Raw genomic sequence first — 20,000 nt, 5'->3', positions numbered from 1 at the left:
TATAATGATTAGGATATGAAGTGTGATAAATGCTTTTAGTGTGAGAGGGTCTGCATTGTATTATAAAGAGGCTTGTAGAGTACTTGCGTGTGTGTATTTTATTGTGTGTAAGGCAAGTATGTGTCATGACTAAAGCCTTAAAAGTAATGTTGTGGGTAGTTTCTAGCAAATGGCACTTGGAGTTCCTAATCTCTTGTAGGTAAAATTTATATACTTTGTTTTTGACTAATTTTCTTACATCTTGTCACATGCAGTGTTGTTTCTCTTTTGCATGATGTGGGAATGATCAGCATCTTGAGCAATTTTTTTTTTTTTTCCCTCCCCCAGTAATGTAATTCATGTAAAAGATTTATTTTCTTGTAATTGTTTACTCACCACTTGTGATGATGAGTATGTCTTTGCAGTTATTGTGTAAAATAATACAACTAATTAAAGTGAAAACATGAAAACATTACTGGGTAATCATTATTGGTATTAATGAATATAATCTTTCTCCATGAGTTGTACTTGTTGGGAGTTTTTTTATCACCAAAATAGAATTTGAATTCTGTTGACAAAATTGAGGTATTTTGTTTTTGTTTCGGCTGTCATAATATGGAAAATAATATGGTTAAAATTGTGTTAGTATTTTGCGCAAATACATCCATTAATTTTGTTAGGTTATGCTTTAGTGCTCATCATGTAAAATATATAATGAATATCATTTCTGAAAAAAACTAGGTTGTATTAAAATTCAAATGTTATTCAGGGAGAAAGGAATACTAGAGTGGAAATGAAATAGAAATAGGACATTTACAATGTGATTAAAACAAGTTTTCATAAGTTGACTATTAAGTCCATAGAAAGAATATTATACAGCTGCTTTTTTACAAGCAACTATAATGCCTCTGTCATTTCTAATCACACATCTGATTCTTTTCTTCTTCTTCTTCTTCCTTTAGTGCCCAGCAGTCTTCAGAGACATCCAGCAAGTCTGGACGCAAACTGGGGAACCAGGTGATCCGAAAAGGCTATATGTCCATCTCCAACCTGGGCTTCATGAAGGGAGGTTCCCGGGACTACTGGTTTGTTCTCACATCTGAGTCTTTGTCCTGGTACAAGGTGAGTTTATATATCTCATCACTCTCTTTCCTTCTTGCTCTCTCGCATTCTTTCTCTGTCTCTCTCTCTCTCTCTCTCTCTCTCTCTCTCTCTCTCTCTCTCTCTCTCTCTCTCTCTCTCTCTCTCTCTTCTTCTCTCGTCTCTCTCTCTGTCTGTCTTCGTCGTCCTCTTCTGCTTCTGTCCTGCTGTCTGTCTTCTCTGTGTCCTCTCTTTGCTCTACTCTCTCCTCTCTCTCTCTCTCTCTCCTCTCTTCTCTCTCTCTGTCTTCTCTTCTCTTCTCTCTCTCTTCTCTTCTCTGTCTGCTTCTCTCTTTCTGTCTCTGTCTCTCTCTTTCTGTCTCTCCCTCTCTATTTCTGTCTCTCCCTCTCTATTTCTGTCTCTCCCTCTCTATTTCTGTCTCTCCCTCTCTATTCTCTCTCTCTCTCTCTCTCTCTCTCTCTCTCTCTCTCTCTCTCTCTCTCTCTCTCTCTCTCTCTCTCTCTCTCTCTCTCTCTCTCTCTCTCTCTCTCTCTCTCTCTCTCTCTCTCTCTCTCTTCTCTCTCTCCCTCCCTCCCTCCCTCTCTCTCTCTCTCTCTCTCTCTCTCTCTCTTTCTGTTTCTCTTTCTGTTTCTCTTTCTTTCTCTCTCTCTCTCCTTTTCTCTCAGCATTGCCACAGTTTCTTTATATTTCTTTTCTGTTCATATATAATTTTGTTGTATCTTGATAAGGTATATGGGATTTGTTGAGATATGAAATTTTTGTTATTGCTTTTAGTTTCCTACAACTATTTTCAGTTTTTTTCTTTCTTTCTTTCTTTCTTTCTTTCTTTCTTTTTTTTCTTTTTTTCTCTTTTTTTCTTTGTTATATTTAATTTTTTATTCTTGACTTTGATCACATTATATATCAAGTTGCATATTGGTTCTGATACTTGACTCTGTCTCCCCAGGATGAGGATGAGAGAGATAAGAAGTATATGCTCATGCTTGATGGCCTGAAGTTGAAGGACATTGAGCAGGGCTTCATGTCACGACGCCATGTCTTTGCTCTCTATAACCCAGATCAGCGTAATGTTTACAAGGTATGTTAACATCAGCCTGGAACTTGATACTGTTGGTTGTCATCATTTTTTGCATAGTGATTTACATGCATATTCTGTTGATTGTGAGCTCTTTTTTTTTTAGACATAGCAACAAAGGAATGGAAGAGGTTTAACCCCTCACTGCTGGGTAACAGAAATCCTAGAGCATGATAAACTCTGGTGATTTCTGGCAACAGCCAGACACTGGGCGCAGGAGTCCGCTACATCAAGCTGAACGTCCCGCTCCACGCGCTCTGGTGCGTCGCCGCGCGTACTGGCGTACCCTGCAGACCAAGCGGTTTGTTATGACGCTAGTACACGTGACCTGGCTGTGATGGGTTAAAGGGAAATGGCATATAGAATTCATGTCGAACAAATTGCAAGTAGAACAATGAGGGGGAAGTACAGGAAAACATACGGATATGCCAAAGGCCTTTTTGCATTTATTGCTTCATCATGCCTTGATGAAGCACAGGGAGATGGGTAATGTTCTTTAGACAGTTACCTGTTGTTAGTCCCTTCACTTATTAAGGCAAAATTGAAGATGGTTATTTCATGGTGTTCAGAATCCTTTTTGTTTTTTATGTAGTGAGGGATGTAATTGGTTATAAGGTAAGCCTGCTTTTAGAAATTGAATTTTCTAAGCATAAAACAGGATGATTTGTACTGTGTTAAGCCCATTAAAGTAAATAGTAAATAATAAAGTTTACAGTTTACAGTTTCAAGGCTGACTCCTTTTGAAAAAGAAATGGACATGCAGTATGTATTGAATATTCAGAGGGTAATAATAACTGGAGAGGTTATATTTAATGAGGTCCTCATCAGTGTTATTCAGTTATTATTATTATTATTATTATTATTTATTACTAATTTTTTGTCTTTTCATTCATTTATTGGAGGCTGTTTTTTATATTTCATCTTTTTACAATCATGCTTGTCATGTTTGCTATTGTTTCTAGTGTTGGGTTATATTGCACAGATACACTAACTTGTGCACACTACCATTACTCAGTCACCTTATACAACAGTTTGTTTAGTCTTGTTTCTGTATTTCATTGAGGAATGATATTATTTAGGAATATAACTTGATTCAAGTAGAGGATATACAGGTAATGTTGAAGTTAGTTTTCTCACTGAGAATTGTAATAAAAAAAGGGATACTGAACTGAGATGAAGATCTGTTGAATTAGAAGTATAATATGACATCATTTATGTTTAAAAGTACTAAGTTCATATTAGTTTTTCATGATACAGTTGGTTCTGAGGTAGTATTTACTAAGAAATAGTTTTAAGAGCTATAAACAAGGGTTATACTTGCTTGGTAGAGAAAATGCTTGAACCAAATTTTTATTTTCATATCAAGAATCCATCTGCTTCTGCTTCATACAGTTCAAGACCGGGAAGTATTTATAAGGTAAAGTAATTTGTGATGGAGATCCCAAATGTGAGTTGCTTAGTGCGGAAATCTTATGGGGTTTGATGGTCCTCTGCTTGATGCCGGTTATTTCCAGGGTTAGTAGTGGTTTTGGTGATGCTGTTGGTAATTTGTTTCACAAGTTTTTCTGAAGAGTGTGACAAGGGATTCAGGGTGTTTGGGTTTATTTTTCTTCACATTTTTTCTTCTATTGCACAAAAAAGGGATCTACTTCAGTAGATTTTCTGTTAGTTTTCTTGTCCTTGACATAATTTGTTTCTTTTGTAGAATGGCCTATGGTTTTTCTGTTTGCCATTTCTATGTATCTGTTTTATTAACCTTTAGATGTAAGCCCAGAGAGTTCAGTCATGGATCCTGTAAGATTTATCAGGTTGGAAAATAGCCACCATTATTTACAGAAACATAAATTTAAGATTTTTGACCAATGACAGAGATTAGTAAAGCCCATTACATTATGAGTTATTATATATATGAACAATTCAGATTAAGAAAGGAGAGCAAGTTCAAAGAGGTGGAATTGAACAATTAGTGAAGAATAAAGAAAGAAAGAAAGAAAAAAAAAGTGCAGACTAGGTCTGTTGATATAAGTTATACTATGACTTATGACAGAACAAAGTACTTTGATTCAACTATGTCCAGGTACTGCTGGTTTTAAAGATGCCAAGATATTTCTAAAATATAGAAATAAGCATAGCGACAGCCTTTGCCCATATACTGTAGACACTAGAGAACGATATGCATATTTGAGCTATAAAGTTCTACAGCAACACACATTGTTCAATTTAGTATATTACTGCAGGTTCAGTGTTGTATTATAAACAATAACAAAAAAATGTCCAGTTTTCATATGCAATTTGCCAGTGTACGGGTAAAGGACTTTTTACCACCATTGTACAGTAATTAATTATTATAATACAAGTAAATACAAAGAGTATACAGATTTTTTTTTTTAAGTATATAAAAGTATTTTTCAAAAACAAAAATATACCAAAGAAGTACAGAAATTGGCGGCTAGATTTAAATTACCCATGGGAAGTTACTTTCTTAACCCAGTGTCAGTGGGTGACAAGACCGCAATGCCATGCCAACTGTAATAAAAGTTTATCTATTGGCTTTACACACAGATGGCTCTACAAGTGTTAAGTCATCAAGGAGTCAGTTATTAGTCTCACCTATCTCATCTGTTTACCCATTTCCTTCATTTTTTTGAAAACTTCATTTCTACTATTTCATTGTCTTTGATATTATTGGTATTTTAATAACAATTTAATAATCATAATATCAGAATGGAAACAATGTCAGTATTAATAGTATTGGAAAGAAAAACACATTTTCTACCCAATTCAAGGAATGAGGAAATCAGGATCGGTCACTAGGGCCAACTAATAGACTCCTTGTTGACTGAGCACACGTGGAGCCATCTGTATGTAACAAAACTCTAAAATCTAAAGGGAACAGTACATAAACCCGCTGACATTGGGTTAAAATCCCTAGACTTAGAGTTGGTACTTTCCTCTGGTTAAGCTCAAGACTCCATTTCCTTAAGCATTACCTTTCTTACAGGATTACAAGGAACTACAGTTAGGTGTGGAAACTCAGGATGACATGGACTCTTGGAAGGCTTCATTCCTCCGAGCTGGTGTATACCCAGAGAAGGTGTCCGACACAAGCAATGGAGAGGAGGTAGGATGTTTAAGGATTTTTGTTTCTGATGGAAGAATTAGTATTTTTTTTTTTTTTTTATGATTTACTTTACTTTTTTTATTGTTGCTTTCAAGATAAACTCCCTTAAATTGTACACTCTCTGGAGAATTGTATGTATATTGAAAGAGTATGATGGGATACATTGAGATGAAATTGTGTGTCAGTGGATGTATGTGTGTACAGTTGAATGCATTCATTTGTGATTGTACACGTGAGTGTGTTCCTTTGTGATTTCTCCAATAACTAACCTTTAATATTTATCAATATCCATGTTTGAAAATGTACCTAACTGTAAGTATTTATATATTTGCTGCAAAAAAATATGAATTGTGCAATGTGAAGCACTTTTGGCTAATGTGTTTCTTTTACTAATGGATTTATAATACATGTATTGTGTATTTGTACTGGATACAAGACTTGGATAGTTTGTTGTGAATCATATTTTATATCCTTTTGTTTATAGTTGTCCATATTTATTATCCTTCTATGTTTAATTTGTTATGGATGTAGTTTATGAATGTTTAGTCTGTTGTTTCTTCCATGTCCTTAGCATGGATATCCATAGATTTTATAGATGTGTATGAAATGATGTCACTCCTGTTAGTCATTCTACTTTGTTGTTGTGGTTATGCACTTGCTTAGTATCATGAATTATTTAACACCTGTATTTGATGTGCAAGACGTGCATGCCATTAAATATATGGATGCTTTGTTGACTGTGGGTTGGTTTTGTTTCATTTTGTTCGTGACAAATATGTAATGATAAAGATATACATCTTTATTATGTTATTGGTTTTGTAGGATTGTCCAATAGATGAGTAAAGCAAGAAAAACATGAATGCTCTTTCCATTGTGATACTGAAGATTGGTGAAATATCACCAGCTATTTTTAACCAGTTCATATTAATGGTTGTGTTTGTCTGAAGTGAAAATATTATATTTTATGACTTAAGAATATGAAAATATGAAAATCATATAAAACAATAGGGTGTGGAGCTCAGGGTATTGTTATTAATTTTAATTTTTTTTCAAGATTTGGTATAAAGATGGCAGTAGCTTTCATGAATGTAAAATGTTGTTTGTGTAAATGTGTTTCTTTTTCCTCCTTCCTTCCTTTTCATTTCTTGCCTATCATTATCTCTTTGCTCCTTAAGTAAAAGTTGAGATTATCATTTCTTTTATGTACATCCTGTTGTCATGCTGTAGTGCTGACAATTACAACTTGTGATTGCACTTTTACCTCTTGAATTTTTCTTTCACACCTAATCATCTTCATTTTCATCATCTTCATGATCATCATCATGATCATCATTATCATCATCATGATCATCATCATCATCATCATGATCATCATCATCATCATCATCATCATCATCATCATCATCATCATCATCATCATCATCATCATCATCATCATCATCATCATCATCATCATCCTTCCTCCTCTCTCCTCCCTCCTCCTGCTTCCTCCTCTCTCCTCCCTCCTCCTGCTTCCTCCGCTCTCCTCCCTCCACCTGCTTCCTCCTCTCTCCTCCCTCCTCCTGCTTCCTCCTCTCTCCTCCCTCCACCTGCTTCCTCCTTCAACTTTCTCTCCTTGTTGTCCTCTTTATCAGTCACTGTCACCGTTTTCCCTTTCCTGCGATTACCCCATGCATGCTCACTCATATGTATATACAATTACCTTCCTCCACCTCTTCCCTCTCTACCTCCTTCTCTCCTTCAACTTTATTCTCCTCCTCCTCCTCCTCCTTCCTTACTCTCCTTGTTGTCCTCATCATTCACTGTCAATGTTTTCCCTTTCCTACGATTACTTCATGCATGCTCACTTGTATGTATATGTGTGTACCTTGTAAATGTATAAAACATCATGTAGACCTTACTTTGTAATGTGTGTTTTATGAGTATCTTTGTTTTTAAGATATCAGCTTAATTGTAAGGTTGTGTAGATGTTATTGTATTGCCTATTCTTGTCACTTTAGAAGCATTTTCATCAGAGAATTTAGTAGCTGGCATGGATGAATATTTATAAGCATTTTGAGAGAGAGTCCCAGAATTTTTTTTTTTTTGTATAGTTTGATGAATAATTGAATCTTGGACACTTATAGATAAACATTAAAACGAGAAGTAAAAGATAACCCTTGCCAGTTATCAATGATCTGTGATCTTCTTGATTCACTGTATATTTATAAGATTTTCTTTTTTGATCTCAATGTTTGTAAGAGACTTTCCATAGCTAACACCTATTCAAGCAATAACTGTCCTTTGTATGTCTGACAAAAGGGAGAGGTAAGAGGCCCCTAGAATATGTGTACTGATTGGCTTATCACATAGATAGACCTTCCCTCATTATCACGTGTCATGACTCTTTCACACCCCAAAGAATTACACTGTCCACTCTTCTCTCTTCCATTATCTTATTTCCACTGCTCAGTGTTTTTTTTTTCTTTTTCTTTTTCTAAAAAACACATTTCACACACACACACAGAGTGAGAGAGAGAGAGAGAAAGAGAAAGAGAAAGAGAAAGAGAGAGAGTGTAAGAGAGTGTATGAGAGAGAGTGTAAGAGTGTGTATGAGAGAGAGTGTGTGTGTATGAGAGAGAGTGTGTGTGTATGAGAGAGAGTGTGTGTATGAGAGAGAGTGTGTGTGTATGAGAGAGAGTGTGTGTATGAGAGAGAGTGTGTGTGTATGAGAGAGAGAGAGAGAGAGTGTATGAGAGAGAGAGAGAGAGAGTGTATGAGAGAGAGAGAGAGAGAGTGTTGAGAGAGAGAGAGAGAGAGTGTATGAGAGAGAGAGAGAGAGAGGTGTATGAGAGAGAGAGAGAGAGGGTGTATGAGAGAGAGAGGGTGTATGAGAGAGAGAGAGAGAGAGAGAGAGAGAGAGAGAGAGAGTAAGAGTAAGAGTAAGAGTAAGAGAGAGAGAAAGAGAATGAGAAAGAGAGAGAAAGAGAATGAGGCCTCCCAACTGACCATCTCCATTTTCCTTATACTCTCACAAACTAATGTTATTATTCCTAGGAAACATCACAAAATTTCAGCCATTAATTTTTTTTTTTTTTTTTTTTTTTTTTTTTTTTTTTTTTAACCCAATGTCAGCAGATTTATGTACTGGTTTTAGTGAGTTTTGTTACATACAGATAGCTCCATGTGTGCTCAGCCAGCAGTTGGCCCTAGTGATCGATGATTTCCCCATTCCTTGAATTGTGTGGAAAATGTGTTTTTCTTTCCAATACTATTAATATTAACGTTGTTATCAATTTTATTGATATTATGATTATTAAATTGTTACTAAAATATTAATAACATCAAAAACAAAGTAATAGAAATGAATCTTTCAAAAAATGAAGGAAAAGGGTAAACAGATGAGATAGGTAAGACTAATAACTGACTCCTTGGTGAATAAGCACTGGTAGAGCCATCTGTGTGTAAAGACGATGGATACGCTTTTATTACATTGGGCTTGGGATTGTAGTCTTGCCACCTGCTGACACTGGGTCAAGAATCTAGGGCTCTGATTTGATTTTACAGTAAAAGGGTGAAATAGGAAGTTAAGTCATTATATTACTTTCAAACTATTCATACTAAATTGATAAAATTTTCAGTTGTTCTCAGGTACTAGATGTCTTTAATTTCTCTGAAATATTCACAGACATATTTGTCAGTTTATAGCATACTGAACTTTTTATATCTCACTTTTGATAGTAAAATCAGTGTCATGCCCTATTTTTTAAAGCCCTATTTTTTAAAGGGTGAAGATGTTAAATATTTATTGTATGGTATTTACTAGAGATGGTGATATTAGTTTAGGAATGTGTGAAGCAAATCCGAGATGGTCAGTGTGGGACATTTTCTGAGTCTAGTGATTTAAGTTGGATTTGCAATTATTATTATTTTTCTAGTTATTATTTTGTTTGAATTATATTACTGTATTAAGTACTGTACCCCAGAAGAAAAAAAAATGTATTTTAATATACGTACCAGAAGAAAATATATGTAAATATTTTAATATCTCTTAAATTTAACTGTTCTTACACACTTCACATACCACATCTTTCATCTAATAAACTTCTATATAGGGGCCACCAATGTAGAATGTTAATGTTTGTGGTAGGTCTTACTGCACCCTTTACTCTTGCATGTCAGCTCCTTTATAGTCACCCAAAATGATATTGAGGAAAATTTTGTGGTAAGAAGTGCAAGTTTTCTTGCTAAGACTCATGTGGTTATACAGCAAAGATTCGGTATGATTTTGGGTGAAATAATCATAACAGTTGTGAAGTAAGATGGACCTTCCCTAATATCATGTTGTAGGAGATAAATAATCATTATAGTATAGAACAATGCATCTTCCTCCAAATATATTTGTGTATACATATATATTTAAGTGTATATTTTTTTCTGCTAATAAATGTATGGCCTGAGAAGCAGAAATATAGAGGCATAGTTATACACATACTCCTCTGTGTGTATATTTATGGGTAAGTTGTCAAGCAGATATGCACATGCACACGCACACGCACGCTCACATGCACATGTACATGTACATACATATATGGCCAGATCTGCAGTTGTTATGTATTCTTGAACTCTCTTATGAGTTGCAGCAAATGAGACTTATAAATGTTTATTAGAGCTATTTTCATTCACATTATGATGGCAGTAGGCTGCATTTTATTTTCAAAAGTGTACATAATAACAAAAATATATTTTCATAATATGAATCAATGATATATGTGTATAGATGTATTTATATATTTACAGATGTATTTTAAATACCTAGATGCATAAATAGTAAAAAGATAATGATATACCAAGAAGTGGCTGTTATACATAAAAGTAAGTTGTTGGATGGAGAATGTTGGAGAGGAAAAGAGAGAGGATTTAGCTTGATGAAATATACCACAAAATAAGACGTGAGGTAAAAGCCCAATGATTTTTAAGAGGCAGTGCACAATCATGGCAAAGAGGACTGACTGCACAGTTTGTAGCAAGCCAGGAATGTGGCAAGTAGGATTTTAGGGGTTAAATGTATATGGTTCAGTGAATTGTATTTTAATAGACTCATGATTGTCATGAATTACCATGATAACTTGCACCACAGAGAGTGAAAGTTTAAGCTGGTTACAATGAATTATCAGAAACCTACTCCTAACATATTCCAGTGTATTTATATGAACTGTAAGATCATTTGCACATTATAATGGGACTATGATACATATGTATATACTAGCATTCACAAATTATCACCTTGGCATCTTTACCGTAGTTGTTATCAGATATCATGAAAGGAGTTCCACTCCCGACAGTTGTGTGATGCATGGTGATAACATATTGAGTGCCTTTGTGCATGCAGTGTGGGTATGTGTGCACGGTGGTCAAAGCATATATACAATAGCTCCTTGATACTGGGTACCATTTAAACATCCCATGATAATCTGGAAGTTTCCATCCCCTGTAAAAGGGATATCCTCTTTCTGCTGGCCAAGAATGTTGAAATCACCATGATGTGTATAGTGGTCACCTGACACCAAGAGGAGAGTAGACATTCTGGTGCAAGAACCAGTTTTCAAGTATTAAGCCATTTACTGTTTTTTTCTAAGGAGTTTATTTAGATATAATAACTGAATAAAACATACTTTGCAAAGGTCATAATGATTATGCATACTATTAATAAGTTATGTTCTTGATATGACTTACTAATTATTAAAAGTAGCAAGGACTGTTTAGGCTGTTGCATATTTCTAAATGAGGAATGGCTCTGATTACTCTATTCATTTGTAACAAAAGAATAAGGAAAGTATAGTTTGCTGTGTCAGGGCTGATACATATTTCTAAATAAGAAATAGCTATGACTTGTGTAATTAGTTTTTACGGAATTATAAATATGGCATGTTCAAGTGGCAAACTATTTGGAAGGAGAGGGAGGAAGGAAATGCAAGTGACAAAGCTCTATTTGGTGCCTAGGGAACAAGTTGTACTGAAAGGCTTTGTAACTATTGTGGAGTTGTTGGTGGATAAATTTTTCATGTGTTTCATAAACTACCATATCCATGTCACTTAAGAGACCTGGATAACCAACAGGTGTACTTGATACCCTCATAGAAGTTATGACGTTACCAGCTAGTGAAAATTTGAAAGATCACCTTGCATGATGTTTATCTTCCTTTTTCCTTGTCTAATCAATTTTATATGAAACAGTTTATTTTTATTTCCCCCATTTTACTGAATCCTAGATATATCTATTCTCCATAACAAGTATTTATTTTTAGGAGCTACAGTTTAGTACTTTTATGGAATTGTTATACGAATTTGCTGTGTTATCAAGCAGTTAAGCAGGATTAATTACAGTATTTTTATCCAAATAGTCTGGCAGTGAGATGTCAACATCGATGGATCCTCAACTAGAGCGTCAAGTCGAGACAATTAGGAACTTGGTAGATTCTTACATGAAAATTGTCACCAAGACAACACGGGACTTAGTACCAAAGGCTCTCATGCACCTGATGATCAACAATTCCAAAGAGTTCATCATGGGTGAACTTCTAGCTCACCTCTATGCTTGTGGAGATCAGGTGGGTATCTACTGTGAGTTGTGAATTATTCAGTGTTTTAGAATTTTTTGTATGGGGTTTTGATTCACAGATGAGATTTTGCTGTTCATTTAGAAATATCTCTACTGTTCTTTCTTTACTTTTTTTTTTCCTTCTTGTATTATATCTTGTTTAACCCGTTATTGCCGGGCCACACCTGTAGCTGTCATAACAAACCACTTAATCTGCTGGGTACAGCTATACATCTAGCAAGTTGAGTGGAAAGTTCCGCTAATAGTAGTAGACTCCTCCAAATGGCAGGACAGTTGCCAGAAATCACCAGAGTCAGTGACTCTGCGAGATTTCTAATACTGTCATTTAACCCTTTATCGCCGGTCTGAATAATTCACTGAGAGTAGTTAAAATCCAGTGATATCTGGCAACGGCCCGACAGTGGGCGCGGGAGTCCGCTGCGAGAAGCCGAACGTCCCGCTCCACTCGCTCTGGCGCGTCGCCGCTCTTACACGCTTACCCTGCCGAGAGACCCGTTTTCTATCACGTGTATACACGTGACCCGGCGAGAACGGGTTAAGGGTTAATGGCAATGAATGGGAAATGGATAACAGCAATTTTCTTCCTAAACTGTTCATAATATATATTTTTGGTCTTTCTTTTTAAGGGGAATTTGTTGCAGTGCTTGAGTATGTTAATGTAATTCAACTGGTCATTTATTTATAGCTGGTAGATATTTAGTAACTTTATTTTAAAAAATTTTCTTTCACTGATTAATGTTCATCGTACTACCTCTACTTTGTCTCATCCCGGCTTTCTTTCCATCTCGTCTGATGTTTACTCTTATTTTCAGAATGCCATGATGGAAGAGAGCCCAGAGGAGGCTCGAAAGCGTGAGGAGATGCTGCGAATGTACCATGCTTGCAAAGAGGCTCTCAGAGTAATTGGAGACGTTTCCATGGCCACAGTCAGCACACCAATGCCACCCCCTGTCAAGGATGACTGGCTTGCAACTGGTCAGGAGAGTCCAAGGTAAGAATCTTGGGGCATTCCAGGAGACAATCTACTTAATCAACTAGTTTCTTATCAACTGGATGTTTTGTGATTTTTTGTGTGTGGGGGGTGATCGCAGATTGCCTCTTTTAGTGAAGACATGCCAGGGATAACAACTAGTACATAGTACCCTTGGTATAAATACTGATGTATTGGTTTATGGATAGTAGAGTTGTAGTATCATAAATAAGCAAATAACACATTGTCTGGATTGTAACTTCTTTGAGCTTTGATATAAATTGGTACAATGAAACATAAAAGCCAGTCCACTATACTTCTTATTTTTTGCAAGTTTTTTTTAATAAGAATGAAAATAAAGAACTTCAAGAGAGTAATGTTTAAAATGTCCAAGAACTAGAGTCCAATTAACCCATTTGCCCCGTTTGGCATCTATTCTTGCCATGCTCTCAATGGACGCCAACACGTTTGGCATGTAATCTTGCCATGGCATCTACGAGCCCCGTAACGTTTGGCACGTATTTTTGCCTTGATGACTGACCATAGACTGACAGTTTATTATTTTTTTCAACCTAATACATGGCTCTGTTACTAGTCTTATTTGACTGGTTGATAATTATGTGACGTATGTAATTTATGACATATGTAATTGTCGTAATTATTTATGACTTGTAATCATGTGATTTGTTCACACTAGATTGCATGATTATGATGTACCTTGACCTGACTGGCTGGAAACTAGTAATTGCTTTGATTGGTGCATCAAGTCACATGGCGTGATCTGATTGGTTAGTCATGTGAATAAAAGGTCAGTCAAAGGCTCATTCCAGCAGAACGATCGCAGCCACGGAAGGTATGAAGGTATATTCTCTCTTACAAGTCTTGTACTAAAAAAAAAAAAAAAAAACTTACACAGTGTGACATCACATATCAATACAAAGCTATTTTTGAACATCAAGTGAAGCTACATTCACTTCTGCCTTTCTTCCTTTTCTGTTGAATGAAATAATAAAAAACATGGTGTGATCTCTTATATGGACAATGCACTACTTCTGAGTATCAAAATGATATTTGGCTTGCTGCTCTGCTTCATTTGAAAGTTTGAAAAAAAAAAAAAAACACAAAAAAACGGCTAAGTCCATAATTTTACATCTCATTAAAAAACAACACTAACTTTTAGCATCAAAATGTTGATGTCATCTGATAGTATAGAGAACTTGGAAGCGATTCAGTATATCTCCTCAATACAAAGGCGAATAGATGCCTAGAAAAAACTATGAGAAAAGTACAGTTTCTACACATTGCCCTTATATAAAACCCAACTTTCATAATAAATCTATGGATAGATTCCTGCAAAAATTATATGATGGTCTTTGCGCCGCCGCGCCGCTCCAGAAAAAATCCCGTTGCGGCGGCCCACGCGGCTGGCAACTATTACCATGAGCGGCGCTGAGCGAAAAATTCCGGGGCGAATGGGTTAACATCTTTTAAAGATAGTAACAGTTTGAATATTGACATATTTGTTCCATTGCCAATATGTCTTAGTTTTTCAATATTTAAACTTATCAAGATTATGATTGTGGAAAAACATTCTGCAAATTTTAGATATTCTGTGTTATAGTTTCTCAATGTCCAAATGACCATAGCTATCTCCAGAGAGAGAGTCCCAGCCTGAAATACAGTACCACTAATAAATAAGGAGTGAAACTGTCTTAAATAATGGATATATGCCAGCCTTTCATTCATCTTTTATTTTCAGTAATATTAATTAGTAAATTTAACTTGAAGCTATCATGAAAATTGGACTGCAAAGTAGGGCTTTGGATATTAACCAAAACGGGTAATTTGTTTTCTTATATCTATTTTCTTCTGTCCTTTAATATATGTATTGACCATTCAGTTTCTAGAAAAGAAAATTGAGAGAGAGATCTATGCTAGCAGTTGAGAAGTGAGAAGCTGATGTTCAGCTGTAGTCTGTATAGGATTAGATCAGAAAAAGGCCATGTTACCTGAACACATTGAAAGTTAATTATCAAGATTTTAAGAAGGTACTTTAGAAATCTGCTTATCTTGTGGTGAACAATAAAAAACAAAAAGTTGGAAGTTCCAAAAACAAATTTTTGTGTTGAAGACAAAATATCCATATATGGGAATTTTAATATAGAACACTGCAATCCTACAACAAATTGAAGTTGTGTATGAGCAGAGACATTAACAGAAACTTACAAAGGAAAGATAGAGCAAAAAATGAGAATGATGATGTTGCAGGATTGGGCAGACTGGCCCTCCTTCACCTGGAGCCAACATTAGAAGAGGACCTCCTCCTGCAGTGTCTAGAGCTCCTCCCCCAGTTCCAGGGGGTAGCCGCCCTGCCCCAGCCATCCCTTCACGTCCCACTCCAGCCCCACCAGCACGTCAGGGGGGAAATGCGGGTGGACTTCCCCCTCCCCTCATCCCATCGTAAGTACTGTGGTTTAAAAGCGGTCAACTTTTTTTTTCTTCTTCTTCTTCTCCTCTCTCTCCTTTCTTTATGCATGGAGTAGATAGAAGTTTGTTCATTGGTGCAGATTTTTTCATTATCATTCATTATGATGAATGTAAATAGATGCTTTTCAAAACACGTTTGATATGTTGTGACTCTTGCACCAAGTTTATTCATCACAGGTCATCATGTTTTTTGTTTTTTTTTTCCACCTCTCCCATTATATAGGTGAAATCATTTTATCTATTTCTATTGTATATCTTCTTACACTGGACTGCCTTCTTATATCCCTATCCTTTAATTTTCCTTGGTTGTCCTATACCATTCTATACCATTTTGACATCTGCTGTACATTACACATTGTTTCAGATCAAAATATTGGCATCACACACATAGCAGTAGCATTAGGGGGAAGTGAATATCGGGTATGTATTCCAAGACTGAGAGCATTAGAATGGATTTAGAAAAGTAAATCGGGGATAAACAATCTAAAGCTCCTGGCCAGCTGAATATGATTTAGAAGATGGATTCTGGGTAACTTAGAACATGATTTAGATACTTTGTCTTCCTGTGATATACTGTGTTTGCACACTTAGAAGCCACTCTTAATTCTCAATCTTTTTTATGGCAGTTGAAAAAAGTGTAGACATTAATTGCAATATAGCCTCACATAAAAGTTTAATCCTTTTTCCACAATTTTACGCAGCATTGATGCTGTGGATACATTTTTGTTTTTTATCGTAATACTTGTTAGGCAGTTAATTTACTTTTAGTGTGTAATTGATTTAGTCTGAGAAAGGTAAGAGTTATTCAGTTAGATAGGATGTTGCATGTAGGGTTGATTCACTTTATTCCTGAAAGGAAGTGTAAATAGTAACAGATAAATTTATTACATCATTTTTAACTAAGAAGACTAGTTATTTGTAAGGAAGTTGGCAGCTCCTTGTGATAAAATTTAATGTTACGCTGTTATACATCTTATAAATAATTATCATTGGTTTTGCCATAGGTAAGAATTTGTTTACAGCTACACAGTTTTGTTTTCTTTTCATTTTTAAGAATAATTTTTTTGTTGTTGTTTATATTAGTCAGGGAAAGAGAGGCTTAAATGTGTAAATACAGTTTAAATTTTATTTGCATGTAAGATGGAATTGAGTTAGTGATATAAATAGCACTTGGCTAGAAGTCTTAAACATATATCTAAGGGATGAAGGTGGCTTTTTAATACACATTAAATATATTTTACAAATAACCTCAGGCCACAAGCAATTTCTCTCTCTCTCTCTCTCTCTCTCTCTCTCTCCCTCCCTCCCTCCCTCTCTCCCTCCCTCCCTCCCTCCCTCCCCCTCTCTCTCTCCCCCTCTCTCTCTCCTTCTCCCTCTCCCTCTCTCTCTCCTCCTTCTCCCTCTCCCTCTCCCTCCCCCTCCCCCTCCCCCTCCCTCTAGTTCCCTCCCTTCTCCCTCCCTCCCTCCCTCCCTCCCTCCCTCCCTCCCTCCCTCCCTCCCTCCCTCTCTCTCTCTCTCTCTCTCTCTCTCTCTCTCTCTCTCTCTCTCCTCTCTCTCTCTCTCACTCTCTCTCTCTCTCTCTCTCTCCTTACATCATTTACTGTTTAAAAATGTCTGCAAAATAGGACTATACAGATTTGAAATATACATTTGAAGTTTCTTAAAATCATTATAATTCACACTAACTAGTGCATATTTCCTGTTTATTGAAATAATAAACTTAAGACATCAATTCATGTGAGGAAGATCAATTTTCACTTTTTTTGTGTCAGCTTATCCAAATTTAGGGATATATTTTGCCAAGGTTAATCATTTGTCACTTGGCACGTAATGAAAGATTTGGTGCACTTCTTTTTCTCTTTCTCCAACTCCTCTCTCTCTTTCTCTCTTTCTTCTTCCCCCATCTCCTTTATCTTTACTCTCTTTAACATGCAATATATTGACTTAGGAGATTTCAGAGTATGGTAGACATATTTTTTTGGATAATTCAGGTATCAACCATCTTGTGCAGTTTATCTGATAGAAATGGAAATTTTGTATGAATATGAAGTCTTATACTGAAGGATAATGCTATTAATTGCTCTGCTTTTTGCAGAGAAAACCTTGAAAGTTGACGTAGTATAATTGTACAAATTAGAAAATAGACCTAGAATGATTAATAGGCACAAAGATTTAAGAGGCACAAAGAATAGAGCCTAGAAAGTTTCATAAGGGAGAGGCAGAGAACAGTCTGGGACCCGGCATCTGGTGACACCTTGGGAGCTAGACCCTAAGCTAGACAATATCAAGGCTCCAAAGTGTTTCTAGGATTTTCATTTGCTTCAGGGGCTGGGCATACTTGCAAGGTTGATTTCTGCCAGAAGTGCTTATCAGGGTAAAGTCATTTGTTTGAGTATTATCAAGAAATACCAAAAACTTACTGTGGCAAGATAATGGGACTAGCCATTGCTTTCTAATCTGTACCCGATTTCCTGTACATAGGTAGAGGGTTTACAACCCTGAGCCTTATTGTAGTTAGGTTAAAGATAGGAATGGTATCTGGTTAGACAAGATGAGCACCACACTTAACAACAGACAGGGAAGTTAACAGGCATAACATGAGTCATCATAGTTACTTTTCATTGAAAGATCTGTGGAATAGGCATGTACACCAGTCAAATAAAATAAACAAAAAGAGCTCTGGGTGGTTCTAGGTGAGACTTTTTTTTAATAGAGATTCTCTCTCTCTCTCTCTCTCTCTCTCTCTCCTCTCTCTCTCTCTCTCTCTCTCTCTCTCTCTCTCTCTCTCTCTCTCTCTCTCTCTCTCTCTCTCTCTCCCCTCTCCCCTCTCCCCTCTCTCTCCATCTCCTTTCCCCCCCTCTCCCTCTCTTTCCCCTCCATCCCCTTCTTCCTCTGTCTCCCCTCCCTCCATCCATCTCTCCTTCTCTCTCCCTCTCCTCCTCCTCCCCCCTCTCCCTCTCCTCCCTCCCTCCCTCCCTCCCTCCCTCCCTCCCTCCCTCCCCCCTCTCTCCCTCTCCCTTTCCCTCTCCCTCATCCTCTCCCTCTCCTGCCATCCATTCCAGATTTCTTGAGTTTTTCATTATCATTCTTTCATACAAGGAAGCTTCCACTTTGCTTGCTTGGTTATGGTGTTTGGGGTGCATAGTAGTTTGTTTTCCAGAATTACTCCCTTTTTGTTTTTCCAGTTACAGCTCGGCATCAAAATTACCAATGTGGCTTTGCAATTTTCTTTGGAAAAATTACTTGGAATTTATTTCCTTTTGATAAATTATGGTGGATTTTAGATGCTGAAACTACTTCTGTTATTGTTTGGAAGGTAAAAAAGACGGATCATTTGTAAAAAGGAGGAATACCTATATGCTTGAATAATTTTTCCAAACCGTAATTATGGGTTTTTGGGTATCATTGATAGATATGGAGTACTTAACCCATTGCCGCCAGGCATGGCATAAACATACATGCCTTGCCCTCCGTGAGTTTACTTTATTAATTGTTTTTACACATAGATGGCTACACTTGTACCAAGTCCTCAGTGTGCCAGTTACGATTACTTCCTGTCTTGCCCGCTTACCCTTTTCCTTGATTTACACACACACACACACACACACACACACACACACACACACACACACACACACACACACACACACACACACACACACACACACACACACACACACACACACACACACACACACACACACACACACACACAAAAAAAAAAAACAGCTAAGGTCACAAGGTCTACTAATTGACTCATTTGTGCCTAAGCCCTAGCAGAGCCATCAATGTGCAGAGACATTTCAAAAAAGGAAAAAAATGAAAGAAAGAAAGAAAAAAAATAAGCACAGCATTTTCCTGGCAGCATTGAGTTAAAATACTTCCATAATTGGGAAGGATATTTCACTTAAGAGTTACTGAAGTATATAGAAGTATTAGTTTTATGGATAATTTGACTTAGGGATTCAAGTAAAGATTTTTGAACTTTGAAAATTTCCCATTTACCTTGGTTAAGGCATCACTGCTGGTCATCATTATATCATTATGGGATAGATTTTACATCATATGTTAGGCATTATAGCTGAATTATTTATTTTTATTTTAGTATATGAAAATCAGATTAAGGAAAAAAGAATATTCCTGTTAATGTAAAGTAGACTTCATTTGTTAAAAAAGAAAATTTAGTTTCACAGTAATTTAGAATTACACAGCCATACAGTTGTGATGTTTTTGTGAAGCATTGCCTATGCAGCACTAATGCCACATCGTGGTAATAGTAAAATTATTTGTAATTTGTAGCTTATGTACACAAATGGCATTGTTCATTTGGAAGCGAACTGCATGAAAAATGGTTTCTCTTTTCCCCAGCCATACTGTTAAAGCTGTTTCTTTAGATGGTATTGTATTTCTGTATCCTCTGTGTGATGCAAGACAGAGGCAATAGTTTCTTTTGCATGTTTTAGCATTTCAAAAGTGAAAGTGGTAACTAAAGATTAAAGAAATATTTAAGAAAATATTGATTTTGACTTTTTTCTTTTTATTGATTTTTTTTTTTTATTATACGTGTAATATTATTATCATTATTTATTTGTATATTACCTAAAGAGAGATTCTAATTAGTTGCAGTAAGAAATATCTCTACTTTCCTTTTTTCCCCCACATGTAT

General features: G+C 36.2%; 1 protein-coding gene across 1 annotated transcript in view; it reads left to right on the top strand.

Annotated features, from left to right (window-relative positions):
- LOC119578867 (dynamin-like) overlaps positions 1 to 20,000 on the top strand; it is a gene marked incomplete in the record, with an annotated part of 96,558 nt that overhangs the window by 60,803 nt on the left and 15,755 nt on the right. Inside the window, 8 exon segments of the mRNA XM_037926524.1 lie at positions 942 to 1,101; positions 2,027 to 2,158; positions 3,522 to 3,572; positions 5,157 to 5,276; positions 7,578 to 7,583; positions 11,660 to 11,866; positions 12,690 to 12,868; positions 15,116 to 15,307. Of these exon segments, the coding sequence (XP_037782452.1) occupies positions 942 to 1,101; positions 2,027 to 2,158; positions 3,522 to 3,572; positions 5,157 to 5,276; positions 7,578 to 7,583; positions 11,660 to 11,866; positions 12,690 to 12,868; positions 15,116 to 15,307 (1,047 nt within the window).

The sequence above is a fragment of the Penaeus monodon genome, chromosome 11, assembly GCF_015228065.2.
Source record: "Penaeus monodon isolate SGIC_2016 chromosome 11, NSTDA_Pmon_1, whole genome shotgun sequence".
NCBI classification, from domain to species: domain Eukaryota; kingdom Metazoa; phylum Arthropoda; class Malacostraca; order Decapoda; family Penaeidae; genus Penaeus; species Penaeus monodon.
Note: the sequence above shows the minus strand (reverse complement) of the source record. Positions and strands in the feature narration are given on the sequence as shown.